We start from the raw sequence: 16576 nt of genomic DNA, 5'->3' as shown, positions 1-16576 counted from the left end.
GCCCTGTGGGACTATAACTAAAGATCTAACATTCATGTCTTTGGAGTCTGGAGGAGTGGAAAGGGGGCTGGGGCTGAGAAAATAATGGCTGAAAATTCCTCAAATTCAGCAAAGAAGCTAAGCAAACCCTAACAAGACAAGCCCAAAGAAAATTAGGCCAAGACACATCATAGTAAAGTCTAAGAACTAAAGACAAAGACAAATTATTGAAAGCACAAAGAGAAACAACACCTTGTCTACAGGGGAGGAGGAACGGGGGGATTGAATGATAGCGGATTTCTCATTAGAAACCAAGGAAGTAGCATAATATTTTTCAAATGCTGATAGAATGGTCAACCCAGAATTATATATATCCAGTGAAAATAAAGGGGAAATTAAGACATTGACACATGAATGAAAATTGAAAACATTTATTGCCAGCTAACCTTCTCTAAATGAATGGCTAAAGGAAGTTTTCTAAACAAAATGAAAATGATCAAAGTAGGGAACTTGGAATATCAGAAAAAACATTGTAAAAATAACAATATGGGTAAATACAATAGATTTTCCTTCTCTTGATTTTTCTAAATCATGTTTGAAACAAAACTTATGACACTGTCTAATATGGTTCTCAACGTATAAGGACAATTTTATTAGAGATGGCAGAGGGTAAAGGGGTATAAAGGGAGGTTAGTCTTCTATACTTTAAACTGGGAAAATGTGGATACCAGCAGACTGTGGTAAGTTTTCTATATACAACATGTAGAGCAAACCACTAAAAGCTGTATGAGGAGATACACTCAAAAATACTACAGATAAATCAAAATGGCATTCTCAAAAAATGTTCAAGTAACCTACTTGCAGGCAGGAAAAAGAAACACAAAAAGAAAAAAACAGAAAACAAAATGAAAATGGCTGACTTAAGCCCTAACATATCTATAATTACAGTAAGTGGGGAAGGTCTAAAAACACCAATTAAAAGATAGAGACTGACATCAGAATGTCAGATAGAGTAAACTTCAGGGCCAAGAAAATTACTAGGTACAGAGAGAGAGAGACATTACGTAATGATAAAAGAATCAATCCACCAAAAAGACGCCCGAATCCTAACTGTGTATGCACCAGATGACAGAACCGCAAAATGTGTGCAGCACAAATGGACAGAACTGAGAGGAGACACAGGCAACCCACAATTACGGTGGGAAATTTCAACACTACTCTCTCAACAACTGGTAGAACAACTTGACAAAAAATCAGCAAGGACGTAAGAACCTGACAATACCATCGACCAACAGAATTAGCAACACTTATGTGCCATCCAACAGAACACGTTCATTTCAGAACACGTTCATTTCAAGTGCTGACAGAACATACATCAAGACAGGACATCATATCGGGAACAAACACCAACCTCAACACGTTTTAAAAACCATGAGGTATCACCACTCACCTACAGAATTGCTATATAAATAAATATTATTAAATAAATAAGAGACGATATCCAAGTCGGGTGAGAGCAGAGAAACGCTCTCTCCCAGATTACGGGTGGGAATGAAAAATGATACAGCTACTCTGCAAAACAGTTGGACACTTTCATAAAAAAATTAACAACTTACCACATGACCCAGTAATCACACTCCTGGGCACGTATCCCAGAGAAATGAAAACTAATGGTCACACAAAGCTCCGCTTACACTTGCTCAGAGCAGCCTTATGTGTTACAGCTCCAACTGGAAACAGTCAAGATGTCCCTCAGTAGGTGGTTATAGAAACTGCGGTCCGTCCTCAGCAATAACAAGAACTACTGATACGCACAATTTGGAGGGATAGCAACGGACTTCTGCTGAGCGGAGAAAAGCCAGTGTCTGAGGCCAGGCACCGTAGCATTCTACCGTGTTCCCCAGAAAATAAGACCGGGTTTTATATTGTTTGCTCCAAAAGACGCATTAGGGCTTATGTTCAGGGGATGTGATCCTGAAAAATCATGCTCGGGCTTATTTTCCGGGTAGGTCTTATTTTCGGGGACACACGGTATTTATCTCGTTTCTAGCAGGGATGCTACAGGTCCAGAGCGGGGAGAGAAGGGGATGGTGTGGTTACAAGGGAGAACTCGTGATGGGATGGCTCACCATGGCTCTGGCTGCAGGGATAAAATGACGTAGAACTATACTCACTCACTGAACCAATGGCATCTTCTGGTTCTGATCTGGCCCTGGGTACGTGAGATGCCAGCAGTGGGGGACGCTGGACGAAGGGGACATCATTGCAAGCTTAAAAAACAAACACCTCGAAATAGCCTAATGGTTTTTCTGTTGTTTTTCCATCCCTTCTCCTGTCTTCTTAGAAAGGAAGGACTATGAACCACACGACTTCCTGCTCTACACACGATCATTAGACTGGGGAGGGAGATGTAAGAGCCAGTCACAAGTGGGACTGAGGCATCAGGGTCACTGTTCAGAATCTGACCCAAGACAGAGGCTGGCCATCCATGAAGGGCCCCCAAACTGGAAAGTCCTGGGACAACGGGACCCAAACCGGTCGCCGGCAAGCCCGAGTCTGTTGAGGTCCCGAGGCCCTGAGGTCAGCAGCAGTATCAGGCCCCGGTCTGAGAATGCCTACTGAGAGGCTTCCTTTAAGAACTGATGTGGGTGCTGAGCGGTTTCTGCTGCGTGTACGCATGGATCCTGGCTAACACATGCTTTAGAAAAGGAGCTGAAAGGTTAACAAAGCTTCTTCTGCACCCTAATGTGCTATGGGCCTGTCCCTATACTCCTCTGAACGCTAATCCTACTGTCTCCCCGAGTCAGTGAGCCGAGCTAGGAGGGAGAAGGCGTCAGTCCACTGTGGGCTAACAGTGAGCCCACACATATGGGACACTCCAGTCTACCACCATGACAGCTTGCACCCACGCAGGGTGCCAATGCCAGGTCACGGGCCTGGAATTCCAAGGACGGAGGGAAGGTCCTCTTGAACACAACGTCATAAATAACCTGGAGGTTGGAATTCATTCATTCACCTCTAAATCTTTATCGGGGGGTGGAGTGTAGGATGTACAGAGAGGCTTCAGTCTCAGGACCCAGGGCCAGGACCCCACCCTACTGACTCGGGCCCAGTCAAGAGCCCCACCATGGCAGCAACAATCACTCAAGGCCTGGTGGGAAGGAAACTGAAAAGGGTCACATGAGGCCAGGCCACCACGTTCTCCTGTCCTCGGCTAATCCCCACTTCCGGGTTCCCATCTCAGAACCCCAGGACACTGTAGAGCAGAACAGACACTGGCACCAGGATACCTGAGTTCTAGTCCTGCATCTGCCGCTTCCTCTCGTGTGACTTCTCCGTGCCTCCGTCTCTTCACCAGGACCTACCTTGTGGCATCAGTGAGATGACCACAGGCATTCCCACAGTATCTCAGCTTTTATTTTCTGTACTACCTCACTGGGTGATTACCAAATAAACACGGGAAGTCAACTGTAAATGAGCTAGAGCAATGCAGAGTTGTTTTTATTGTTTTTGCTAATGTCAGAACAGAACCATCACGGTGGCTCAGTCTATAAACCATGCAGCCCAAGACTGCTCTGGTGGTGGGGCCAAGAGCAGACAGGTCTCCCACAGCAGCCTGTTCTCAAAGCATAAGGACATCTCCCAGAGGGCATCAGCAGGCATGCCACCTGGGAATTTAACTAAAGCCTTCTTGCTCCTTCTACATTTTTGGCCAGAGGTATCCCTGTCTGAGGTTGTAGACTGCAGGTCTGCTATGTGACAGGTAGAGGAAAGCTTCCTGTTACATTTCAAGCAGTGTGGTTGCAGAAGATGTGGAATCGGGGAATGTGACTCTGGGCTTCAGTGGCCTCCCTCTAGCCCGACCCTCCAAGGTGAAAAGCATCGGTGTTCTCACGAGTCCCCTTCTCCAGTCCCGGCATTCTGCGGGGTGTATGGCCCAAGCCCAGGGAGGTCACCGCGGGAAGCGTACGAGGATTTACACGCAGACAGGGCAGGGCCGGCATTTCGGGGGCAGTCCCTCCAGCGCTGCCTAGCCTGCGCTCCTGAGTGAGGGAACACCTGCCTGTTCAGGACCCTCTGCTTGTCCTAAATATTTCCTGAAAGTGTGACATAGTCCCGGTCTACCGTCCTTGGGTCCTACTGCTGTTATTATCTTACTGGAAGTTATCAATCCTCTTTCAGAGTTCATAGCTTCCTCAAACTCACTAAATGCCTCCTGAATTCCAGAAAGCAGTTACCTACCAGCTAATTAAGATTACAGCCTAATTCTGTGTGAATCACCAGAGACCAGCTCTGCAGGAGTCAGGGAGGGAGGAAGGGTATGGGTTGAAGATGTCTTCTTCCTGGCCACCCCCATCTGTCTTGCTTGAGACTCCCGCGCACTGTGCACCCCTCCTGCCTGCCACTCAGACTGGCAGCTGAGGCTCCCGGATTGAACGCAGGTGGCCTGGTGTGGCTATTTGGTGCCCGAGGGTCAGGACCGTGGACCACAGTTCTGGCCATGGCGTGCTGTGGGCCCTCCCTGCCCATAGATACAGAGCAGAGTCCCACTTGGGTTGCCTGACTTATCACCGTGGCTGGGAACGTTCTAGAGTATGGAAGGGAGGGGAGCCTGCCCTGGATGGTGGGTCCTAAGTCAAATCTACAACTACCTTTGCGCACAAGTGCTATGAGGGGGAGGAGGGGCTCTGAGCTCCGTCTTCAGCGATCACTTCTCCAGGAACCTCCACCTCCGGCCCAGGCTGGCACCAAGAGCCCTGCTCAGTGGCATCCATGCCAATCACTTCCCCACTTCTAAGCGAGCAGACAAAAGTCGCAGGGAACAGAAACAGAAACACTGAAGCATGGCCTCATCGTCTCGACACCTAAACTTCCTGGGACAGCCCAGACATTAACTTTCACCTCCAAGCACTGGAGACAGATGGGGGGTTGGGGCTTCTTCCCCGATAACATGGCAAATTCTTCTCCACTCCAGCGGACTCAACAGTTCCTTAGGTACCAGAAGCAAAGCCTCAAGCCCAGATCATTTTCACCACAGAACCTCCTGGCACGTCCCTGAGGCCACTTCAGCTGCTGTCCCATCACTCTTCTTCAGCCTTTCTGGACCCGCAGGCTTTCTGCATGCAGGAACTGCCCAGGGCATGATGAAAGAGAGAAAGCGGCCAGCTTTCACCTCCTGGCAGCTACTACTCCCCACAGGTAGTGGCCAAGGGGCTGAGAGGATAGCCCAGTTCACCCGGCCCTCTTGGGGATCTGAAATGAGGCCTTCTGGTCTCAGCAGGCTACTAAGAGGCAGCTGCACAAGGAGCACGCCCATCTGGTGATGACAGCAGCCGGTGGGCGGACGAGCCTGGGCCTCAGACAAGGACTCTCAGTCCAAGCTCCTGCCGCCCCGGCCACATAAACGTCTCCCAACTTGGCATGGGGGCAGCACAGACTTCCAGAAGGGGCTGCTTTCTGAAATGCAGCGAGTGGTCCAACACCGCTACTCGGGGCAGGTGATAGCTGGTGCTGGAAGAAGGGCCTCTGGTTCATGCACAGCCGGGTCTACCCCAAAGCTGGGGAGTCTGGGAAGCAGACCGGCAGAGGCTGCAGGGCAACACCCCCTTGTGGGCACCATATCACTCAGCCCAACAGTTTCACAAGACGCAGAGGCCCAACCTTGAAAACAGTTGTGGGGGAGGCCAAAACGAGTGGTTAAGAGGTCTTCAGACAAGTGGACGGCTCAGCAGGACAGCACACAGGCCCAGGCTCACTGTGCAGCCATCTCCACCGGGTAAAGGACAACAGTCGCACGGCGTCTTCAGGGAGCTGGCGGCAGGCGCTGTGGCAGGAGAGGTATGAATACGGGTCAGAACTCTGCCAGCTTAACACAGCCAGACCCTGAGCCCTCACCCAACTCCTGAGAATTTACGCTGAAGTAATTCTCAACAGGGCAGGGGCAGGCTGGGGGTGCAAGGACGTATGTGCTTCGCAGAACATGGACGCTGCATCAGACCCCCACCTCCACCACCTTCTAGGCCAGTGACTTACACTCTCAGAGCACCCTTTTCCTCATCTGTAAGATACAGGTGACAGCCCTGACTCCCCAGGTGGTTGTGAGGTGACATGAGACAATCTGCATAAAGCCCCTATACAACTATACAAAGGTGAGCTCCGATTATTACGATGAGGCCAGGCAAAGAATGCAGGGCAAACACAGATGAATGCTGAGGGCGACAGAGCTGAAGGGAAGTTGGCCCTACTTGTTCTGACGTCATCACTTCTCAGATCTGCCCACATTTTTGGGGGAGGTGTGGTGGAGGGTGCCATGAATGGCTGAGCCCTGCAGCTCAGGGAGATAGACATAACATAGAGAGGGTGGGCTTTCCCCACCAACGTTCCCCCACCCCTCTGGATCTCACCTTTGGAAAACGCCTCAGGTCTCAGAATGCAGTAAAGAGGGGAAGGCGGAGGGCACAGCAGAGGTGGGCTGAGGAGGGCCTGACAGTCAGAACCGGAAAGGACATGTGTCCCAGAGGCCCACGGCACGCTGTGCACAGATGCTCCCTCTGTCCTGGGAGGAATATACCTGACAATGAGCCTGGTTTTCAGGGGCGGCCGCAAGGCCACGTGGCCAGAGAGGACAAAGACCTGGGGACCACAGGCAAGGCTCCGTTCTCAGGACCCTGACGCAAGCACGGCAGTCTCCTGCCCCCTTCCTCTTTACTGCAGCGTCTCAGTTGTAAGCAGCCCAACAGTCCAGCTCCATGAAGGAAACACACAGTAAGTACCCCTCGGTGCAGAAACGAGATAAAAGACTAAGTGCCTCAGACAAGTCTAGTCGGTGTTCACGACCTTTTTCTTTTTAAATTCATTCCGCCCATAAATATTGCAGTATGTAATAAAAACATTATTTTTTCAAATTTAAACACCATTATCACATAAAAAGGCTAACAATTCCTTAATATTAACAATTATGTGATCTGTTCAAGTTTCCAATTGTGTCATAAATGTCATAAATGGGTGGTTTGTTTTTCACCCTTTAGAAACTCACCTTCCAAAGCCTGAGTGGATTCTAAGAGCCCTTACTAATTCCACCACAATAATCACCATCTCACTAGACTAGATGAGAAAACCAAAGTCCAAAGAGGTTGGGTGATTTGCCCAGGATCACACAGCTTGTTGAAAACGGAGGTCCTATCCACAGCCCAATGCTTTTCTGGGTATCACACTGTCTGGCAGCCTACACACACAGGAAACTGTCAGAAGCTTTCGAATTGGCAAGTCTTAATCCAATAATACCTCCTTTGCTTGTAAGAAAAGAATCACCACTAGAACCCTAATCTTAGTAAGCACACACCCATCTTTACTGAGGGAAAAACAGCTCTCACATTCATACCATCAGGGAGCATCACACCTTGACCTACTGTGTGCCTCCAGTTAGCCCCGAACCAGGACTCTCAGTGACCTCTGCTCCGAACACTAAACAACCCCCGGCCACAGTGAGCTGAAGGCCCACCTAACAGGGGGTGGCCCCTAGTGAGGATCCGGTCCTAGTTCATCAATGTGCCATCGGCAAAGGTCAGGGCTGCCTGGAAACAGGCCCCAATGCTTGGAGGTCGTTTCCTTCAAACCATCAAGGAACTGATCATTTCCGGGCTATGTAAATATCTTAGCATGTGAGAAGAAAACAAAACATTTCGCATTTCATCCTGTAAGGACAGACACACACCTGACCAGCTGGACAAGGAAAGCTGCAGGGGCAGACGGGAAGAAAACTACAGGCCAATCTCACTATTGACACACAGGCCAACACCCTAAGTACAATAAAAGCAATCAGAAGAGGAGATGTGCTTTGCCTCTGAAAGCTTGGTTTCTTTCTTTCTTTTTTGCTTTGTTCTCCTGTGATAGGGACTTGTTTCCTTTGTGTGCACAATAAAAACAAATGTGGGCATGTGCAAAAAAGAATAGGACATATGGGATCTCGGATTTAGACAGTCCAATACTAGGAAATCCATTCAAATATTTCATCATTTTAACTGATTACAAGGAAATATTTATGCTCATTCATCTCCTTTGATTCCAAAAGGGCAATGGACAAAATTCAAACCCTATTATTTATTAAGGAAAGGAAAAGAATAAAGATATTAGCAAAGTAGAAACACAACGGTACTTCCTTCACTTGAAGACCTGCATTATCAAACAGGAACACCAGGCCAGGGAAGGGACAGACAGGTCGGGGTACAGAGGCGGCCCTGTGCGCACAGGAAGCCAGGCTGCGAGAGCAGAGAGCAGAGGTGTTGGATGAATGGACTCAGCAGCCTTAGGTCCTTAGCTCACTCAGCATATAAAAAGAAATCCCCAGGGGGCTGAACAACTAAAGGTGATCAAACAAGAGCATTATAAGAAAACTGTGAGCTTCAATATGGGATGATGAGCAAGTTCTGGAGATGGATGGAGGAGTGGTGATGATTTCACAACAATGTGAATGTACTTAATACCACTGAACTGTAAGCCTAAAAAAGGCTAAAATGGTAAATTGTACGTATGTATATTTTACCACAATTTAAAAAATAAAACATAAAAAAAGAAAATGCAAAAAGATTTAAAGACACAAAACCTTGGAACCATAAAGGAAAAGATTTAAAGATTTTACTGTATAAAAATTTTTAATGTCCATATGATACAAGATCCAGAAACAAAAGTTAAAAGACAAGCACTTAATACTTCAATAGAAGGAAAAAAGAAAAAAAAAGATAAGCAATTGACTGGAAGAAAGTATATACAACTTTTACAACAGATAAAGGATTGCTGCTTCTTCAGCAGCATATATACAACAGATAAATGAGTACCATCTGAATATACAAAGCCGCTACAAAATTAACAGACAGAATATGACAGGCGAGTCATAAAAGACACAACTGCCTATAAGTTATTAGGAAAATGCACACTGATACAATTTCCCTTTGGACCCATGAAGTTAATGAAATTGAGAATACTGATTTCCACAACTGACAAAAGTATAGGAAAGCAGGTATTCCCGTCACTGTGGTTTGAACTGTAGACCAGCAAACCCTTCTTAAGGCCAATCAGGCAGCAGGTGCCAGAAGGTAGATGTATGGACCCTCCACTTACTGGTCTCCAGCCTGCAGAAATCTCCCGGAGGCACCCAAATCATGACGGGGGTGTGCACTGGACCAATATTTACAATATCAAAAACCAAAACACAACCCAACTCTATCTAACAGGATTGGTGACCTGCTTCTGTACCACTCCCCCCAAAGACAGGCGGCCACGTGCAAGACACAGACAGGTCGCTATGGAACAAACAGAGAAACATGTCACAATGTTCTATAAACAAAGGCTATACAAGTCCATATCCTGTGACTCCATTTTTGTCAAAAAAGAAAATATTTTGTATAGAAAGAGCAATCTAGAAAGATGCACATCAAGCTACTAATAGTGGACGCCATCTCTGAGAATGGTATCATGGGAAATTCTCACTTTCTAAGTTGTATTATTTCTGTAATGTTTAAATTATTGAAAGCAAGCATAATCACCTTCATAATTAAATAAATAATGACTAAAATAAAGAAACGAGAGGGGGGAGAGTGGCTATGATTCCAACGAAGGCTGGGAAGCAACCTCAGGCAGAAGAGCCTCTGGGCCAGGTGGGAACTGCCCCTGCCCTGGTCCCCTGGCTTCCGCAGGTGGGTGTGGTGATGCCGGGACCAGGGCCAGCCTTCAGCCACAGCAGGTGGCACAGCACCCTGCCCACACAGGAGGCCTTGGCTGAGACAGTGGGTGCTGTCTCAGACTAGACGCAAACCACTGTTTTAACCTCTGGACTCTGGGCGGCTCTCGATCACCACGCCAGATCAGGAATGCTTCACGTGCAAAGACTGTCGTGGGCATCAGATCAGCTGAGGGACTGATGGCGTAGGAGCTAGGAAAACCCATGTGCCCTAAAAGGACGGCAGTGGGTGCCAAGGCCTGAAAGGGCACTGTGCTGGGGAGCCTTGCCACGACCTCTGCGTGGTGAGGCTGAGGGGAGGAGAAAGGGATGGAGAGGGAGAGGAAACTAAAACACTGAGCTGTAGGCACTGCGACACCTTGAGCACTACACACTGAATCCTCACAACAATGCAGGCAGTGGGCAGGAAAGGAGGCTCTGGGGTCCCGAGGCAACAAACCCCACGTCTGGACTTGAACCCGGTCTGCCTGCAGGCCCAGGGCATGGAAGCTCCCCACGCTGCAGCCTGCGTCTTCCGTCTTCCCGGCAACTCACCTGCGAGCTGGACGGCAGGGCCTGGGACGTGGGCTCTTCGCACAGGCCTGTTCCTGCGCCCATGGGGCTCAGTGTGGTGATTCGGCTTGGCTGCCCACGGAGGGTCAGCGTAATGGTGGTGGGGACCTTCAAGCCTGAGAGACAGAGAGGAAGGGAGGGAGGTATTTTGTCACCTCCCCACCCTCCTTTCCTGGGGACCTTCTGCCCCACATAACACACCCCTTAGCCTCTCAGCTCGGCCTCCTCCCCAGCTGGGTCACCTACACTCTCTCAGTCGGTCTGAAAGGCGACAGGAAACTAACTGCCTGCCTTCTCTCAACCTTCCTGGGGATGGGCCCTCACAGCCGACTCCCTGAGGATCCGTGCCAGGACACTGGGGCTGGGTTCAACAGCACACCTTGCCACGTGAGACGGGAAGGCCCCGGGGGGCACACCCTGGGAGTCCCCATGCTTCTCAGGACAGACTCACCTGATGCTTGGGTAGAGATCTGGGCCAGGCCCGGGAGGCTGCCCGCCAGCTTGGCGAGGCCCCCGTTGGTCAGCAGCTGGTGGATGGCTGTGGGCTTCCCACCAGGACCGGCACCCAAGGAGGACAGAGTGGTGGCCACAGGGATGGTGCGGACGAGGGTGCTGGTGCCTGTGGTGATGGCACCTAGGCTCTGCATGGGGGTGGGCAACTTCACACTGGTGGCCTAGGGGACACAAGCCCAGGTGGTGAGCAGCTGCCGCCCACCAGCCACATGGCGAAGGAAGGGCCCACAGCACACGATCAAAGGCTCCCTGTACCGAGGGCCCACAACACACAACGAACTCTCTTCCAGGTATTTCCCACATATTATCTCATTAATCCTCAAACCTACTCTGTGACAGACAATTATCCTCATTCTATAGACAAGGAAACAAAGATACGGAGAGATCAAGAAACTGGCCTACTGCCACACCGTAAGTGACGGAGCTTTAACCTTTGATAGCTCCTAGCTGGGAAGTCAGAGGCCGTCTGTCTGTCCTTGACCCAGGCTGCAGACAGTCCCAGGCTCCCTGCCCAAACCTACCAAGCAAGGGCCTCACCCTGCCACCCCTGCCCGCCCGCTGAAGGCCGATGTGCACCTGTGGGGCTGGCCCCGGGGAGGGGTTTGCTGGGAGGCCAGACGTCTTGCTGCTGATATCCTGCAAGCTGAAGCTGAGGCCCTGGAGGAGGCTGCTGGCTGACGCGGCCCCTAGAGAGTATGACAGACATGAGCACAGCGCAAGTCCCTTTCCTGACGGCAGCCACGCCAAACACCGTGCCCTTTCCCTCGGACATGCCGGCAAGGGCTCCCCGGCATGCAGGCTGGGTGCCTGAGGAGAGCTCTGCGGCAACATGGCCTTCGGTCCCTCGCACACCCCAGCCTGCTCCAAAGCACCGGCCCTACCTTCTGCACAGTTTTAGGGAAACCGAAGAGCGCCTGAATCCCAGAGCTTGAAATTCCCTCGCTTCTTTCCAGGGAAGAGGAAAGACTTTTTAAGGCAAAAGAATTCCAGTACCTGCCTTCCACTTCACCTTGCACACAGTCCAGGGGCCTCACAGCAGAGGGAGGTCCTCCTGTAGGAGGAGGACGGCTACAGTGCCTTGGCCTGCTGGGCGCAGGCCACCAGCCTTCCAGTGTCAGGTGGGGGTGAAGGGGAGGGCACATGTGCCGGCAGAAATGTCTCGTGTGCTAAAGCCCACTCTCGCACGTCTCCAGCTTTATTCAATCAGACGTGTTGAAAATACCAAAAGGAAACACAGCACGTACATCTCCCACCGGCTCTCTCCTCCTTACAGTCTGGGCCACACTGGCTGCACACTGGGATGTTCATTCACTGTGCGCAGTAAGGACAAGAACCAGCCCCCCCACCACCTGTCCCAAGCGAATTCCAGCCACACAGCCCGAGACCCTGAGGAGCGTCCTCCAGACTCCACTCCATTGGTGCCTTCCCAGGACCACCCTCCAGAAGCAGCCCAGACTCTGCCAGGAGGCAGGGATGCTGGGCCCCCTGGTACCTGGGAGGGAGCTGCCGGGAGAGGTGGCCACCAGGCGGTTCTGGAGTGTGTGCAAGCCACTGGGCGCAGCGCTGCTGGGGACCACTGAGGGGGCGGGGCCGGTGGAGACACCCCCTTCAGAAGCACTGGGCCTGCACACAAAGACAGGAGCTCATTACCCAGAGGTCAGGGGTGCAGGCCCTGGCAACACAGGGGTCCAGGGTGGGGCCCAACAAGGCTTCAGCAATGGACACACCAAAATCTTTGGTTTGCTCAGCCTAGCTCCGGAACCCAGCCTCCAGTCCTCAGAGCCAGGCCTACAGTAAAGGTTTCAGGACTTAAAGCAAGAGCTATGGGACACTCTGCAAACTCTAAGGACAAATGAAATCTGAGTTGACCCACAAGAAAGACACAGCTCCCACTTCGAAATAAGTCACATTTCCCAAACTGACAGAATCCAGAATCCACCATCTTCCCAGGCGCTAAGTGTACCAGAAGAAGCATGGCGAGAAGGAAGGGGCAAAGCTGGACAGACCAACGGCAGACGCACTTGCTTGTGGTGAGAAGCCCCGTGAGCTCCTTCGCCCCTGTTGACGCCTGCCCCAGTGTCATGGTGACGGGCCTCCCTCCCGCGGCTGCAAAACAAAACCCCAAGGCTACTGGTCAGTGCTGCTCAGCCAACCTTTCTCAGGCTCCACATCTGGGTGAATCCAAGATACCGTGGACAAAGACTGGAAAGAGCAGGGCTGGGTGGAGTTGTTTTCCTTCTATTTTCTAAACTTTCTAGAATATTTCGTTATCTTTAATAAAAACCAAAACAAAATCCCAAAACGTACGGTGCTGTGAATGCCCCATCGCTTCCTCTGGTCCTTGTCCTGCCTCCCCATCCCCCGTCCCCACGGCCACTGGAGCCCTCACTCCAGGCAAGTCTCGCCCTGAAGCAGCCCTGAGGGCAGTGCTATGTGCCCTGGGACGGGAGAGCTCAGGCAGCGTTTCCTAGAAAGGCCAGGGAAACTCACCTTCTGGGGCTGCCCCTTGGGAAGGTCCTCCTGCCGGCTCCCCCTGGGCAACAAGGGCCACTTTGATCTTGGGCCGCTTGGAGGCCTTACTGCCTGGGAGAGGACTGGGGGGCTGCTGCCGCTTCAGCTGGGCCCGGAGGTCCTCTTTCTCTGCTTCCTCCGCGTGTTCTGCTGAAAGGGGAACTAAGACATGGAGCTGTGCTGAGGTCCTCCCTGACCCAAAAAGGCCGCCAGACACCAACAACCAGGACCCGTATGGGCACAGCTGTGTGTGGGGACACACAGGAGCAGCAGCCACACCCGGAGTCACACTCCAAACATGAGGGCCACTGCGGCGGTCCTGCCTTGCCCCTCTCAGGGAACGGCACCAGCCCCACCCCTCACCCTGTCCTGGGGTTGGAAGGAAGGGGCTCTGAGTCATGGGAGCAAAAAAAAAAAGGAAAAGACACCCGGCCCTGCCTAGTAGCGGCCAACCCAAACACAGGCTCACGCAGCAGATCTAAACAACACTTCCCGTGCTCACAGAATGAGACAATTGCCTGTCGTAAGCCCTCCCCCACCCCACACAGCTGGAGGGCGGAAAGTTCCAGGGAGAAGCAATAGGGAAGCAGGCCACCCACTCCTCTTACACACTCCTCTTACACCTTCGTGGGGCTCCGAGTCCCCCAGGCCGGAGGCAGTGAGAAGGACCGCCACAGGACTTTCCGGCTGGCTTTGAGGAGCTCCTAGGTAAGGAAGCATCTCAGCCAAGATCCCTGTGCAGCTCCTGCTCAAAAGTAACAGGGCCACAGTGGCCCATGTCACCACCTGGTCCCAGGTCACTTGTGGTAGTACAGAGAAAGGCCACCTGTTCACACAATGGGCTTCTCCCTCCACTGAGTCAGACTCATCCTGCGCATGGCCAGGCCTCCTAGACTCAGGTCATCCTTCAGCTTCCTCGTACAGCCCCTCCTCTTTCAACCCAGAAGGCCCCCGATCCCCTGCCCAGTCCCCCTTCTCAGCACAGGCAATCAGGGGTGAGGGCAGCAGTCACATAAGGGCGGGGGCTGCCACAGGCCACAGGGAGCTACCCCAGACCACAGCTGGGCATAACCAGCAGGCAGGCTTGCTTAGGGGGAAAGGCATTGGCTACAATCAGGGTCGAAGGAGGTAATAAAAAAGAAAGGAGTTAAGTTTTATGCTGGTAAGTGGCTGGTGTGCTTGCAGCGGTCAGGATGAAGGGAGGAGACCAGAGGCAGGGAGAGAAACACAAAAGGGAACCCAGGCTCACAGGCAGCGGCCACAGGCACACATGGGAGAAGCAGAGCCAAGAACCACAGGCAGAGACAAAAAGAGAAACACCATGGGAGACAAACAGAAAGAACGGAGAGAAAGCAAAGGCTGGAGTGACCAAAAGGAGTCAGAAAAAAAACACCCAGAACATAGAAAAAGGCAGAGAGAAAAGGACAGAAGGACACCAGCAGGGACAAGCGAGAGACCAGGTAGGGGAGAGGCAGAGGGAGGAGGTGAGAGAGCAATACTCACCGAAGACACAGGAGGAGGTGCCAGGAGGAAGAGCTTTCCTCACCAGCACATTTTGTTTCAGAAAAGCAGCAAACTGTGCTGGAATGAATCAGAAAGAATTACAGAATCACAGCCAGCCAGGGAAAGGAGAAAACGAGAAGGAGTAAGAAAAAGACAGGAAAAAGTTCTAGAAAATGGTCAACAGAGGCTTTTCCTGGAACTACTGCATGGGTCTGCAGCTCCACGGAGTCAACTGTGACAATACTAGACGGCCTGCCTGGTGAGGGCCTCGCCACACAGGTCCACGGAGCCACAGATAGGTGTCAGGAAAGGGTGTGGCACCGAGTGTGGGCTCCACAAACATTGCTCACATCGCACCTTGGCCTAAGAGTTTGGCCAAAGCCAGGAGCTACGGCTGCTGCTCTCCTCATGACACTCTGGGTCCCATTTCAGATGCAGATCACTGATCAGCCTTCCAGAACACCTTAGGTCCACGACTACCGTAATCATCCCTCTGTTAGCGCCGCAGACCACTGGCTCTCTCTTCATCGAGAGCCTGAGGGGCCACCACTGGCCACCCAGAACCTGGCTCTGACCACCACTCCCCAGATCCAGGTCACAGAGCATTACGTGGGCCTGCGGCCTGGCCTTTTTCTTGCCTTCACGGATCGCACTTTGCTCCTTGTCAGCGTCACTCTGAAGGGCTACCTCCTAAGAGGCCTGGGGTCATGTCCTGCCCTCGGCTCCACTAAAGGAACTACAGGAAGCACGCAAGCCCATCAGCCCCCTACCACCTCTGCGTCCCTCGCCTTGACAGCCTCGTTCCTGATCCTGATGATGCGCTTCCGGACACAGCCCACACCCACACTGAGGACTCACCTCACGGCCGCCCAAGTGGATCAAAGTGGGGCCAGGGTGGAGCCACCGTTTCTCTCCCCGCACACTTACGTAGCACCCACTGACCGCCAAACTCTAATCTTAACCACACAAATATTTCCGAGCCTAATCTAAACCCCACCTGCACAGACCCCTGATAAACCTCAACTGGAGTCCCAGTGTGGAAATCTTAACTCTTCAGGGACAAAACAGAGAAAGCAGGATCCAGCTGAGCTGCCGTAGAAGCTGGTGAATCAGCCAATCACCTGCCAACATGACGTGTGTGTGCGGGGGCCGGCAGGGCCTGCCCCGGTTAGGAGTTAGGCCAGCACATGTGTAGTCAGTGCACCGAGCCCAGGGGCCCAGAACGCCACGGCAAAGTCATCCCCAGCGGGACAACGCAGCCCCACTCACACACAGACCTCTTGTGGGTCCGTGGTGTGCTACCCCGGACCCAGCCCTTGTACTCGTGTCCACCTAATTCTGCCTGGGCAGGATGTGGGAAGCTGCCTCCCACATCCCCTGGAGAAAGCTCGTACCAACACTTGCCAATGGGCACGTGAAGTCAAGTGCAGAGGACAGAGCCTGAGAGAGGCCCCTGGGCCAGGCCCCCGTACCTTGGGCTTGCTTGTGGGTCAGCACAGCTTCTGTCCGCTGCACGTGTCTCTTCAGCAGCTGAGCACTCCCCATCTGACCGGACTTCTGGGCAGAGGCCACAGTGGTGACTTTGGTCTTGGGACTGGAGGTGGGGCTGCTGGACACACTGGAAAGATCCTGAGCAGGGGAGAAGGCCAAGGGCCCGGCCGCTGTTGTCTGGGTCAGGAACTCTGCCCCGGGACCCACAGGCCCACAGCACTGGCCAGGTGCACAGGTGTCCCCAGGAAGTGGAGGCGGCAGCTCCGTGGTCCTGGCTCCCCAGCACAAGTG

The 16576-nt window shown here is 52.1% G+C and overlaps 1 protein-coding gene across 7 annotated transcripts in view; it reads right to left on the bottom strand.

Moving 5' to 3' along the window:
• Nucleotides 1-3452: 3452 nt before the first annotated feature.
• The window catches only part of KANSL3 (KAT8 regulatory NSL complex subunit 3), a 35966-nt gene continuing 22842 nt past the window's right edge, over nt 3453-16576 (bottom strand). For 2 of the 7 annotated variants that reach the window (XM_081067849.1, XM_081067848.1), the window contains 9 exons: nt 16267-16423; nt 14795-14872; nt 13271-13453; nt 12802-12886; nt 12273-12403; nt 11357-11466; nt 10719-10941; nt 10250-10383; nt 3453-5803 (listed from right to left, as the gene is read on the bottom strand). In XM_081067849.1, coding sequence (XP_080923975.1) covers nt 5783-5803; nt 10250-10383; nt 10719-10941; nt 11357-11466; nt 12273-12403; nt 12802-12886; nt 13271-13453; nt 14795-14872; nt 16267-16423 — 1122 coding nt within the window. In that variant the 3' untranslated portion in view covers nt 3453-5782. Of the gene's footprint in view, nt 5804-10249; nt 10384-10718; nt 10942-11356; nt 11467-11661; nt 11832-12272; nt 12404-12801; nt 12887-13270; nt 13454-14794; nt 14873-16266; nt 16424-16576 lie in introns of all 7 variants that reach the window. The other 5 variants (XR_013994567.1, XR_013994566.1, XM_081067846.1 and 2 more) reach the window with 5 other exon arrangements.

The sequence above is a fragment of the Rhinolophus hipposideros genome (genome assembly GCF_964194185.1).
Source record: "Rhinolophus hipposideros genome assembly, chromosome: 12".
Lineage (NCBI taxonomy): Eukaryota > Metazoa > Chordata > Mammalia > Chiroptera > Rhinolophidae > Rhinolophus > Rhinolophus hipposideros.
This window is presented reverse-complemented; position numbering and strand designations above follow the sequence as displayed.